The sequence below is a fragment of the Schistosoma mansoni genome, chromosome 7, assembly GCF_000237925.1.
Source record: "Schistosoma mansoni strain Puerto Rico chromosome 7, complete genome".
Taxonomy (NCBI): domain Eukaryota; kingdom Metazoa; phylum Platyhelminthes; class Trematoda; order Strigeidida; family Schistosomatidae; genus Schistosoma; species Schistosoma mansoni.
The window spans coordinates 8,348,920-8,362,803 of record NC_031501.1 but is presented as its reverse complement, the minus strand read 5'-3'; the positions used below and the strand labels follow the sequence as shown (position 1 = coordinate 8,362,803).

General features: G+C 34.6%; 1 protein-coding gene across 1 annotated transcript in view; it reads right to left on the bottom strand.

Moving 5' to 3' along the window:
- Positions 1–9,175, bottom strand: part of Smp_126510 (hypothetical protein) — a gene marked incomplete at its 3' end in the record, with an annotated part of 46,827 nt that extends 37,652 nt beyond the window's left edge. The window contains exon 1 of the mRNA XM_018798766.1: positions 8,917–9,175. Coding sequence (XP_018653675.1) covers positions 8,917–9,079 — 163 coding nt within the window. The 5' untranslated portion in view covers positions 9,080–9,175. The remainder of the gene's footprint in view (positions 1–8,916) is intronic.
- Positions 9,176–13,884: the final 4,709 nt, after the last annotated feature.

The window sequence follows — 13,884 nt, the reverse complement described above, 5'->3', positions numbered from 1 at the left end:
CCATGGAAAACCCATTCAGTGATTCCAGGTTTTCCATGCTGGTCTAGCTTCAATTGACTCATGATTTCAACTATATAAAATTACCACAAAACCCCTTCTGATAAGAATCAATATTAATCAAACCTTTAGAACGTTGCATAGAAATTGTGAAGGTTGAATTCTCAAGTTTATAGAAACTTTGGCCCTTCGTAAATTTAACCCCTCCCCCATTATATGCACAAAAACAAGTTGTCATAACTATGAATTTACCCTGATAATCCTTAAATCATTCTTTGGCCTAGGATAACGTGACAAGTAAATGTGTTAAAAGGGGGGGGGTTGTGCAGATTTTAGTAATTTTATAGTTGAAATCATGAGTCAATTAAAACTAAACCAACACAGAAAACCTAGAAACACTGAACAACTGTTTCGTCCTTTTATGGGATTCTTCAGCATTGCCCATCCACAATCCCACCTCACGAGATTCCAACCCAGTGACTAGATTATTCAAAACATACCACTTAGTTACATCGTTATTATTCAAAATCAACTCCATTTTCTGATTGCTTTATTAGAATTTATAAAAAGAAAAGGGAACTATTTGCCTTAAATGTTAATATCAGCACTAAATTTTATTGATCCCAATTAAATTATTGATTATTTAGGCACATAGATACATATATTACCATCAAAAAAAAAGAAAATATATTTCTTATTGGTGTACTGATATGATTAAAATGTTACCATGGAAAACAGACATGTAAAGTGAAGTGAAGTAAAGTGAAGGGGATACATAGATAGTAACAATATCATAAATTGATGAAACAGTTCAAATGAGAATAGAATGATGATAATGATGATGATGGTGATGGTGATGATGATTTCATATTTCTGTGATTGTTTTTTCTTTACTCTTTTTATTATCATTAACTTATCACTTGATGAAATGTTAAATAGGTTTGGATCTATGAATGATATAGAATAGAACATTATTATTATATGACGGTATTTCAAGTGTATCTATGTATCTATATACATATAAATGTACCCTAGCAACTATTTCATTCCATAGTGTTTAGTTTTTTGGGAAGTAATGATTACAGGAAAAAGAAAAAAAGGGGAAAGAAAAACAAAGCAAACGAAAATTTATTTTGATGGATATACTATACAATCAAATGTTATAGTAGGTATAGTAGATTAGTTGTTAAGGTAGTTTAAATACTCATATTATAGCATGTTTAATTAGTTTAATCTGATTTGCATAGGTGAGATCATGAGCCGATTGAATCTAGGACAGCCTGGAAAACCTGGAAGCACTGAACGGCCGTTTCGTAATATTATGGGACACTTCAGCAGTGCTCATCCACGATCTCGCCTCGAGGGATTCGAACCCAGTTCCGTGAATTGGTTTAGGTTAGACATTAACACCGTTGGATACCGGTTCAGTGGTCTAGAGGTTAAATGCTCTGGCGCGAAACTGGTAGGTCCTGGATTCGAATCTCCTGAGGTGAGATCGTGGATGCTCACTGCTGAGGAGTCCCACAATTGGACGAAACGGCCGTCCAGTGCTTGCAGGTTTTCCTTGGTGGTCTAGCTTCAGTTGACTCATGATCTTACCTATATAAAATTACTAAAATCTCCACAAAACCCCCTTGTGATAATCTGATTTGCGTTGTTTATTGTCTAGCAAGACTTTTTTTCCTGTAGGATGAGGTTACTAACCCTATGTCCAACTTTCTTCCTTTACCCGACCTTGAGGCTGAGAATAACTCTAGAACTATTACAGGTGGAGTTATCCTATCATATTAGTGTATTACTTACGCCTGTTACTTCCAATGGAGCCCCCAAATGCCCTGATACGGCGGAGAATGGGGAGAAAGTTCGCTGTCCCTCTCGAAATTCTCTCACATGGCCACGCGAATATAGCCTCTGCTAGGGAAGTCATACTCACTGCCTTCTCGTGGCATTACTGTTGTTTACGAAGTTGAGGGGACGAAAAGTGAATGTCCGGCAGGAGCTTCAACCGGGTTCGGGGACATGAAGAGTCTACCTAGGGGAGTTGGAAAAACCTCATTCCAAACCAATGGTGCACATGGGCTGACTCCAGTATCCTGAGGGAACAAATGGCGTATGAATCAATCGTTGGTCACCGAATACCATGGGACTGCATCTCCTTAAGATGCACCACTGCCTTGTGGATTAGCCCTTTAGGACAAAGGCTCCGGGTGTGGCCCCCCTATGAAAACCACCCCCTTCAGTCTGGGCACCTTGGCAGTATCACAGCCGTCACACAAATCAAATGAGATTTGTGTGGCGCATATATATCTGGTGCCCCTTTGTACCAATATTTATGTGTTTAAATAAATAAATAATACTGGAGCATAAGCCGCCGACCACCATTCTCCAACCCATCCGGTCCTCGGCCTTCCTTTCTAGTTCTATCCAACTTTTGTTTATTCTTCCCATGTCTATCTCCATTTCTCGGCGTGTTGTGTTCTTCCATGTGAGAGCTTGCCTGTGCCTCCGCCTATAGCCTCTCCGGAGGCTACTATCGGTACCAAGCCCGGATAAAGGAGGAGGGTTGGGCATGGTGTTAGCAACCCCATCCCTTAGGAAACTAACTCGCTAAATAAATGCTAACCATATCGGTATATATTTATTATTAACTATTATTTTAACTAATAAATTTAATTAATAATTTTTTTGTTTTTTTTTAATTATTCAACGATGAAAAGAAAGGATGAAACTAAGTAGCGCGCAAATTCATTCAATATTCAATGTACAATCCTACTGTGTTAATGATCATCACATGATGATTGATCATGGGTCATTGAATATTGTTTGAAGTATTCAATGTTTGTTTGTTTGTTTGTTTGATTATTTTTATTAAGTAAACAGTACTACTAAAAAAAGAAAATATCAAGCTTATAAAAGGTAATGAAGAAGGGAACATTTGATACCTTCCTCCCCCCCCCTATTGAAGTATATATGGAGAGAGAGATAGGAATAAGATAACATGTGATAGATGTAGTTGATATTCGTTAAATTACAGTAGTATAGTACATTTATATATACTTGTCTTCCTTTATATCTATACTAATATAAATGGTAATCTTTATAGATATATTCAGTGGAATAGATTGTTAAACTGTTCCGTTTAAATTCGTCAATATCCTCAACTACATACAACTAAACTAGAAAGTACTAAGATATACATTAAAAGAAAACTAAACGATTTTCATGAATAGAATCTTATGTAATTTTGTACATTATATTGTGGTGCGAGCTACTTATATCCACATAAGTAGTATATGACAATTGTCAAGCAGAAAATGTATTTCAGTAGAAGATCGATAGGGAAAGAACGGAAACGAAACACAATTGGTATGAAAATGTATGAACAATAATAATAATATTCAGAGACGATGGACTGATATTTGCAGAAGTAACAGTTAAGATTGAGACAATCGATTAATAATTTACAAATTAACTATTTACTGTATAGTTATCAGATTTTAGTGAGATAATCTGTAATTTTCGTATCGAATACATTCGATTGTCCTCACCCGTGGCATCAGTGCTTGAAGTCACTAACTTCTAGTCTGAGCCATGTTGGTAGATGCAGACTACTTGGTTGGGGTCTGCTTGACTATGGTAACCAATGGTTGGAGACTCTAGGTGACATGGCTTAGAATCGATCACAATGGTGTAGGTGTATACACATTCTGTCTTCCCTTAAACCTTGAGATTAAAATTGCTTCATAACTTTCTTCCTTCCTGTACTATATCCTTATATACAATCTTTCTTTTATATATTACCACCATTAAATTAACTACTTCTATGAATCCGGTGTTCGTCTTGTTGTGCTAACGAGGTATGGCAACTTGGACCGATGCACATATGTGCCCGATCCTACATTGTAGCTGACTGACTGACTGACCCGTCTTCTTGTTCATTACAATATAAATCATTATATAAGTCATTATTTCTTTACTGAATGGATTGGTTTTACGTAATACTTTTTCTTTACATAGTGACTAAGAGTTTAATATATGGAAACATATGTTCTATTTTATCATTAACTTGTCAATTGAATATACAAATATCTTAATGTTTATTAACCAAGTCAATAAGTTAGATTATTCCGTAATTGTTTGATAATCATAAAGAATTGGCACTTCTATTTGTTAATATTTACCATCAATATAAATCAATAAAAACTGGTCAAAAGGTAGATCTTCATATCAGTGACGAGAAAATATACAAGTCCTAATCAATAAATTGATTAGAAGTAGGTTGGATTTTGACTACCATTAACAACATTGAGATACATCGAGTTAATGAGTGACAAACAGAATGAAACTACGATCTGACCCTCAAATGCCCTAGTATGGCCGAAAATGGGGAGAGAGTACGCTCTTCCTCTCGAAATGCTCTCACATGGCCACTCGTATATAACCTCTATCAGGGAAGTCCTAATCACTGCCTTCTTGTGGCGAAGGTATTGTTTACCAAATTGAGAGGACGAAAAGCCAATGTCCGTCGCTTTAACCGGGTTCGTGGACACGGAAAGTCCACCTAGGGGAGTTGGAAAACCCTCATTCCAAACCAGTGGTATACATGGGTTCCAGGATCCTGAGCGAATAAATAGTGTATCAAGCAATTGTTGGTCACCGGCTACCATGAAACTGCATCTCCTTACGATGCTCCACTACCTTATGGATCATACCTTTAAGTCAAAGGCCCCAGGTGTGACCCCCTAAGAAAACCACCTGCTTCGGTTTCGACATCCAGACAGTATCCCAACCTTCACACAAATCAAATGACGAAATATGGCATATATGTATTTCCTATCACCTTGTACTAATGTTTATATATTTCAATTTAAAAACATTTCTCTTTGGAACATTGACTATAATTCAGTTTATTGAACCAATTCGATCTTTTTTTTTAAAAAAAAAACAGAACTAGATAACTATGCAATTAGTTACTATCGGAACATTTAAATCTATAACAATGTAAGATTGTTTAAAGAATGAAATTCTTCTTTTTTTTAAAAAAAAACATTGACCATCAATCAAGGTCACCCCTATTTGTTTAAACAAAACTAATCGATAAAATAGGTAACAAAAGAATTCTATTATTGATTATGAATAAATCAATATACTGAAACTAGTACAAATATAGATAGATATGTGGGAAAGTTTTTAAGATGATTCCCAATTCCTGATTATTTCATCTAAAAGTATCAATTATTGATTTATTGATTGAATATGTAATTGTAATATTAGAATGTAATTTTGATTAGACTTCATACTGAATCCTAACTATTACTATATTTGTGCTTACTATCCAGTTCTACTCTATACTAGTCATTTAGAAGTGAACCAATTGAGTTTAACCTAAAGTAAGAATGAGAGTATTTGAAGTCTATCGATTCATAAATGAAAGTCAATTATAAACAAAGATGGATAGTAGCTAGCAGTAGTGTTATATCCCCTGGTGACCAATTATTGTACAAATGTTATTTTCCATATTTTTGGTACGATGTGGTCTGTTTGGTTTGTATATAAACCCAGTATGTTTGTGAATAATGATTCATATTGCCGAGGCTGTTATTTGTGTTCTGGACTTAACTGGCTGGGCTAGGCAGAAAGGAGGAGTGACAAGTAATCAAGACTGTTCGTACGATTTTATGTATCATAGCTCCGATCGATAATTCGCTCTTCTCTCATTGGCGGTAATCAGCACGTTCATATACTAAAGAGGGCACGCAGGCAATCGATATAACAACTGGCACACACACGTTATAACAAGTAGAATCCAGAAAGCGCGTTCTGTCCTATTTCGGACTCGTCAGCTGGATGTACCTACATCTCAAATTTGATGTTCACTCTGGGACTCGAACCTAGTAATGCTTGTGAATTAAGGTTATATCGAGGCAATATGCACAGTATGCACATAGACCAATAAGAAACTGATCAATTGAAGTCCTAAACATCAATGGGAATATTCAAACAAACAATACTAAGTGAACTTTAAAGTCAGTTGTCTTAATTAATGATCGAATGATACGTATTAGTAAAACTTATGGTCATATGAAAAGATTGATCCAAAAAAACTCCCAAACGATTAAAGTCAAATCGGAGACAAGTCTACTTTTGGAAAGAACTAAAACTATTCACTGGGGCCTCGCTATGGTTTACTTTATATCCCAAATCATGCATAAACCAGATATCCCTCTAAGATCTATAGTAGAATTCATGAACACAGTAACATACGCTTTATCGAAATATCTAAGCAGAATATCAAAGCTACTACAACTTGACTTACATAATATGATTAAGGATCCTTATGACTTTAAATCAAAATTATCGGGATTACAAATCGAGATGAATGAAGTCATGGTAACCTTTGATGTTGTCTCTTTATACATTAGTATTCCCGTTGATAAATGCTTAGAATTCATTAATGGTTTACTAAAGAACGACAATACTCTTTCTAACAGATGTCCTTTAAGCAACAGTCTAATCACGATATCTTTAAAAGGTTGCTTAAATTCGACACTATTTACTTTTAACAGGATATTATACAAACAAACTAACGGTGTAGTAATGGGATCCCGTATGTTCCCGATTGTAGCTAACCTGTTTATGGCACACATAGAATCAAATATTTTCACCAATGACATTAAACCACGAATTTGGCTTAGATATGTAGAGGATACATTTGTAGTAATAAAAAAGACTCATCTAAGATCTTTTTCGAAACGAATCAATACACACTTTCATCGCCCATCAAATTCATGAGTAAGAATGAAAATGAACATGATGAGCTACCATTCATTCTTAGATTGCTTAGTATAAAGAAATCTAAATGGAATTCTAAATCTATCCATCTATCGAAAGCCCATACACACTCTAATCGCTATATTAACTTCCATTCAATACATCCTTTCAGTGCTAAGATCTCGTTAGCCTTAAATCTTTTTAGAAGAGCTAACAAGATTATCACCTCAGAAGAGGACAAACAAAAAGAATAGAAGAATATAAATACCATCTTACAATTTAATAATTTCTCTATGAAGATTATTCGAAATATATTAAAACAAGACATTTCACTATGTGACTATAATAATTCGAATGAAATGCCATGGATTGGTACTGCAGTTTTACCATACCATCATGGCACAACTGAAGAACTCCAAAGGATCTTTCAAACAACACAGAATTAAAGTATATTACAAAACAACGAACACACTTCGAAGTACTTTAGTTCGATTAAAAGAAAAAAAACCCCCTTCATGTCAACACAGAATTGCGTCTACAAATTAGGCTGTGTTGAATGTGATGCCTTCTATATTGGAGTGTCATCTCGCGAAATCTTGACTTGTGCCGAAGAATATATTAAGTACGCAAAGAAACATCCTAATCATCCTGTAGAACTGAATAGACTTCAAATTACATTGGCAATAGCAGTTTACGCCATTTTCAACAACCACCAAATCGATTTCAAAAAATATCAAAATATTACAAAAAGGTTTTTCTAATTACAAAGAAAGAAGAGTAGCTGAAGCATTCTATATCATGTTTAATCCTACTGCTCTCAATAGAAAACAAGGCCTTACCATATATCCTACTTGGGACTATCTATCCTAACCACCTAGTCTGATATTATGCGCAATTCACATTATTAGCCTACAAATTAAACTCTATCCTTTAACACCATGAAAGTTACACATTTTTCATCCTTAACATTGCACACATACACACACAAATGTACATACATGTCGCTTATGAATCACCTCGACCGAAATGTCATGACATTGACTTGTTCAGATCTGTTTCTTGATTGATCACATATAATATTCTTGTGTTGTTCGGTTGTACTATTTAAACTTGAGTTAATTTTGATTCGGTTATCTATTCTTTGAAGAAGTAACTTAAACTGAGTGACGAAACATTAGAGAATCTAATTTTTCTACTCATTGAGACATTTGCAAATATATTAACTCCTTTATAATGTAATAGTTAGGTTGTTTTTCACCTTATTACACTTAGATATTTACATGTAAGTTGAAATTTCTAATTATCCAACTACTTCACATGCACAATTGGATTAATCTCAAACATTCGTTATCTTCTGATGGTTTGATCAAGAAGCTTTCATTATCCTTCTGGGCTATATTATCAGTACAAGCTTTCAATAGAAATGAGCTATTCAAATTTCTAAACACTTATTTTTTCTAATAGTTGAGATCATGAATCAGTTGAAGCTAGAAGACCATCTGAAACCTGGAAGTACTAGATGGTCGTTTCGTCCTACTGTGGGACTCCTCAGTAGTGCGCATCCACGATTCCACCTCACGAGATTCCAGCCCAGAACCTATCAGTCTCGCGTGCGAACACTCAACCTCTAGACCACTTGACCGATCGGTATTCAACGGTGTTAATGTTTAACTTCAAACAATCCACGGAATTGAGTGACACATCCACCATTGTCTTCAGTGAGTTACTATCTTACAGCAGGCCTGGTTGAACTCCACTAATCACTGCTCCTCACTAGAACTCCATGAAATACCTCTTGAAGCCAGTCACTAGTGAGCATATGTTGAATAATATCAGAAGGGTTTTGTGGAGATTTCAGTAATTTTAAAAGTTGAGATCATGAGTCAATTGAAGCTGGACTATCATGGAAAACCTTGTAGCACTGGACCGCCGTTTCGTCCTATTATGGGACTCTTCATCAGTGTGTATCCACGATCCCACCTCACAAGATTCAAACCCACGACCTAATGGGTCTCGAACGCGAGTGCTTAACCTCTAGAACTACTTAGTTGGTCGGCATCCAATGGTGTTAATGTCTAACTTTAACCAATCCACGAAATAAAATATGTAAAATTAAATAAACAAAATCTTTTTTTCTAATATACTTACAATATAATGCTTCATTTCTATGTCGAAACCATACAGTCACATCCATTCTATATCCATCTGGATCAAATACTTCACCGCCAACTTTCATTACAGAAGTTTCATATGATCTTGAACTTGGACTAACTGAACCACCACGTAAATTTAATGATTTCCCTGGTGCCATTTCACAATTATTATCTGTTCTTTTTGTTAAATATCAATAATGAATCCACAAATAGTAATGAGAAAGTAAACAGACTATTATTACTATTATTAGAATGTTTTAAACACTAAGGTAACTAGGGTAAATAAAAAAATTTTTTTGTATTATTGATATTAATGAATAAATAGTTAGTTATTATCATAGATAACATAGTTTCCCATTTTTCAAGGTCAGTCAGTCATTGGTCATTGGTCATTGGTTATTGGTTATTGGTTATTGGTTTAATGGAGAATAAAATTTCGACCAAAAAAAAAATTGCGTAGGCGTTATTTGGCCATAGATACGAATAATTATAACCGTTTTATTTTTACCAATCTTATACAATCCCATGCCTAACATAACCGACTATACTACTACTACCACTACTACTACTACTACTATTATTATTACTATTATTTATTAAGTTTTTGATGATGATTTGTTTTTTTTTTGTTATTTTGTAGGGAATAAACAATATAAGGTAGTAGGTTAAGAAGAGAGGTTCGAATGAATTGGATATTGGGGGTTGTTTTGTTTTTTTTCTTTTTCATGTTTGTACATTTTTTTTTCTGTTTTTCACCTTAAATCATCAACATTTTGTACCGGAACTTATATTTGTGTGTATACCGTCATAAAAAATTTACAGGTGAATAAATGAAGATATATATATCTATCTGTAATTATCTGTAATTTGGAGGAACAACATACACACACACACACTCACACACACACATTCATTCACATACACATTCACACATACACACTCACATACACATTCACACACACACATATACACATAACCATTTTGGTCAATCCATTTACATTTAGGGATGTTACAAATAGATAAAAGAAAAATAAGCCAATAATATTGTAAGTGAAATTGATGTAATTTTTCCCATTTTCAAATGTTTCATAATTGATTATTTTATTATTATTATTATTACTATACAAAGTAAATTATGTAAAACCTGACGTCATGTTATTAAATACATATGTGGGTAAATCACCTTGACAACTGTTTTTAAAGTTCAAATATACCTATAACCTGTATAAAAGGGAGTTTTCTGGAGATTTTAGTAATTTTATATAGTTGAAATCATGAGTCAGTTGAAGCTAGATCAGTATGGAAAACCAGATAGATCTGATAGGTCCTGAGTTCGGATCTCGTGAAGTGGGATCGTGGATGCGCACTGTTGAGGAGTCCCATAATAGAACGAAACGGTCAATCTAGTACTTCCAGATTTTTCATGATGGTCTAGATTCAATTAACTCATGATTTCAATTATATAAACCTGTATACTCTCTTTAAAAATCCATTTAACTCGATAGATTTAAAAAGAAAAGAATTCAACACATTATAAAATCAGAAAGAAGATTTTGTTGAGATTTAGTTAAATTCATCAGTCAATTAAAGCTAGACCACCATGGAAAACCTAGAAGTACTGGACAGTCGTTTCATTCGAGTATAGGACTCCACAGAAGTAAGCATCCACGATCTCTCAAACAGCATCTTCTTAACCTCTAGATCACTGAAGTTCAACCAATCCACGAAATTGAGAAACCAACCACCATTGTGTTCAGTAAGTTACTATCTCACAACAGGCGCGGTTGAACTCCAATGCTCTTGGCTTCTCATTAGAACTCTAGGAAATACCTCTTAAAGTCAGTCACTAGTGATCATATGCTAATGAGTATCAGAAGGGGGGTTTTTGGAGATTATATTAATTTGATAGTTTAATTCTTATCTAAAACATTTTACAAAAATAAATTGTTGTTACACAAATTAATAGGCTTTGAATACATCAGTGCTTTTGTACCATACATTTTGCACATAGAATAATGGAATAGAAACTGTCGAAATATATCTAAATGGTCGAAGTTAGACATTAACACCATTGTATGCTGGTTCAGTAGTCTAGACGTCCAGCATTCGCGTACGAGATCAATAGATCCTGGGTTCGAATCTCGCGGGTAGGATCGTGAATACGCACTGCTGAATCCCATACTAAGACGAAACGGCCGTCCAATGCGTCCAGGTTTCTAATGGTGATCTAGCTTTAGTCAACTCATGAATATACTATAAAATGTTAAAAGAGATAAGTCTTCTTTTTTTAATTTTAAAGATTAGAATCGATCAATCTTCATGAAAACCAACGACATCGCATACCACAAATTAAGTGTATTCAAAGAATAGACATTGACTAGATTGAAATATGTGATATAATTAAATATTGAAGTAACAAATTAGAATTTAACATCGATTCTGTAAATTTGTTTAATTCACAAACTGTTAGGGTGATCCGGAAAATTTCTCGCAATAGACATGATAAGCTGAGAAGACATTAAGAAGCATTTTATCCAATCAGCGTTTGACTAGAAGTTTTGCCAAAAACATCACGAATGTGCAAAGTCACATGTAGAGTTTCTGATTGGCTGATTACTGCACTGCTACTATATTTAGTAGTATTCTAGAATTTTCAGGAAAACCCAAGGATTTCCAAAATACTATAAAAACCTTATATTTTCTGTACATAAATGAACCTTTGGAGTAAAGTGCTTCCCGCATATTTTGTGCCTTTTCTCTCGTCTTCAAGTCTCTGTGTAGTTCTAGCTTAGAGGGGGGGTTACGAGACTACCTTAAAATCTGAGTATAGCGTTCAATTAGCAAGACTTATCACAAACAAGTTAATACTCATTCAATATGTATATGACTTCTTTCTTAAAGAAAATTAATATCTGTGTTATACTATAACCATTCATTGAACATGTTCAAATGTACTGACTACACATTTTGGCGAGACTATAATTTATGGATAAACCAATCAGATTTACAACGACATGTCATGAATTTTGGCGCAAAATTTATCCATTCATTCTGTAGCATGTTATATATTGACGTTCACTTGGAAGCAAGAGCGATCTGAAACAACAACACAACAGTCAGGACCGTTGAATGCCTCTGAAGTAAGAACACGGTGTACTGGCACAACAAATATATTTTTAAAATTGAAAGAAGGGGTTCGAGTACAAAATAGTTTTATTCGTTGTTTTACAGGTTTCAGATCGCGTAGGGTTTGTTCCTCTTCTTCCAGTGTGTTTAATCTTTGTTGCCCTGCAATAAGAAAAATAAACTCGTATTAGTAACGTTGAATCTAATGATTTTTAATACCCTTAACATTTGACTAAATGACGTTTTGGCGTTTTAGCTGATGTCAGTTCATGATGAAAACCTTAAATCTTATTCCTTACTTTAATCATTAACTTTAAATCATAATTCTAACTCCTCACACAGGTTTATAACCCTCATTTAGTTCTAGTTAGTAGGTGGATACTCTGAAAGTCAACTTAGCGTTGCTCAAAGGTCGTCCATTAATTATAGTTTCATCAAATTATGCTTTGATAGATCTCAGACACTGATAAGCTACAACTCATATTCATTCATAAATGTGTAGTGACTTGCTTTTTTTCGACAAGAACGCGATTGGTTTGATAGAAACAATTATTATTATAACCAATTGTACCAGTGATTGTTTTATCGTACTCGTTGTTGTTTAACTGTATCAAAGTCACTTTTCGTTCCGTCGTCCTCCTTGTTTGGTTCGAACTTTCTTACACTCTGTCCTTATTGCCTGTAATCTTTAGCACGTCTCGGTATTCTTTCGATACCACGAGATCGCCAATAAATATACTGTATATGGACTAATTACAGTCTTCTGGTTTGCAAGTTATCGAGGGAACCAAGTCGTTTTGGGGCGCGTAATCACATTGTAGTGGTGATCATAGTCCATCAAGACTCGACGCCGCCTACAAATGCTTACGACTATTTTCACATTCACAATATCTTATATGATCAACAAATATCATTATGATACGTTCATACTCTATTCTAGTCATTTCTCTATTACCTACATCAATACGATGAACATAAACTACTTATAACCTGTTCTTTTTCTTACCTATCTAATATCAGTTTAGTAGATTAAGTTATTCAATGTTGATCTGGTGTAATCAATCAAAATACATTCACTTTAGCGAGTATATATCAGTCTTTTTTATTTTAACACAAATCATCGTCAAAATGTATTAAAACTCTATGAACAGTGTTCATATCGATTAATTTACTGTAGCAGAATTTTAGCTTCCTTACGTCTGTTATCCCTCATAGAGGAGAATAGGTCATTCATCAGAATTCTTTATCTAACTCTGTCTTGGACAATCCTTTCTACTTGTTTCTAGATGTTATTCATCGTTTTCTTATCTGCTCCCAGTTCCCGACGCAGAGTGTTCTTTAGTCTTCATCTTTTCTGTCGCCCTTTCAGGATTGAAAGTTAGCACTTGCCTCGCGATGCAGTTTGATGATTCCCTCAATGTGCGTGCTATCCACTTTTAGCGTCTCTACTTGATTTCCTCCTCAACTGGAGCCTGGTTTGTTCGCTCCCATAGTAGACTATTGGTGATGGTATCCGATCAACAGACATCATGTATCTTGGGCAGACAATCATTTACAAATCTTCCTACTACTTTGATGATGATTGTAGTAGTTCTCCGAATTTCAGCTCCTTACAGTAGAACTGTGTTGACGTTGGTATTGAAGATTGTGACTGTGATGTTGGTCGACAGACAGTTGTTTTGAATTCCATATGTTGTTCAACTGTAGAAATGCTATCTTTGATTTGCCAATCCTCGCCTCTACGTCTAAATCAGATCCTTCACGTTCATCGATGATGCTACCCAGATAAGTGAAACTTTCCACCTCTTCCAGAGTTTCTCCATCAATTGATATTTAT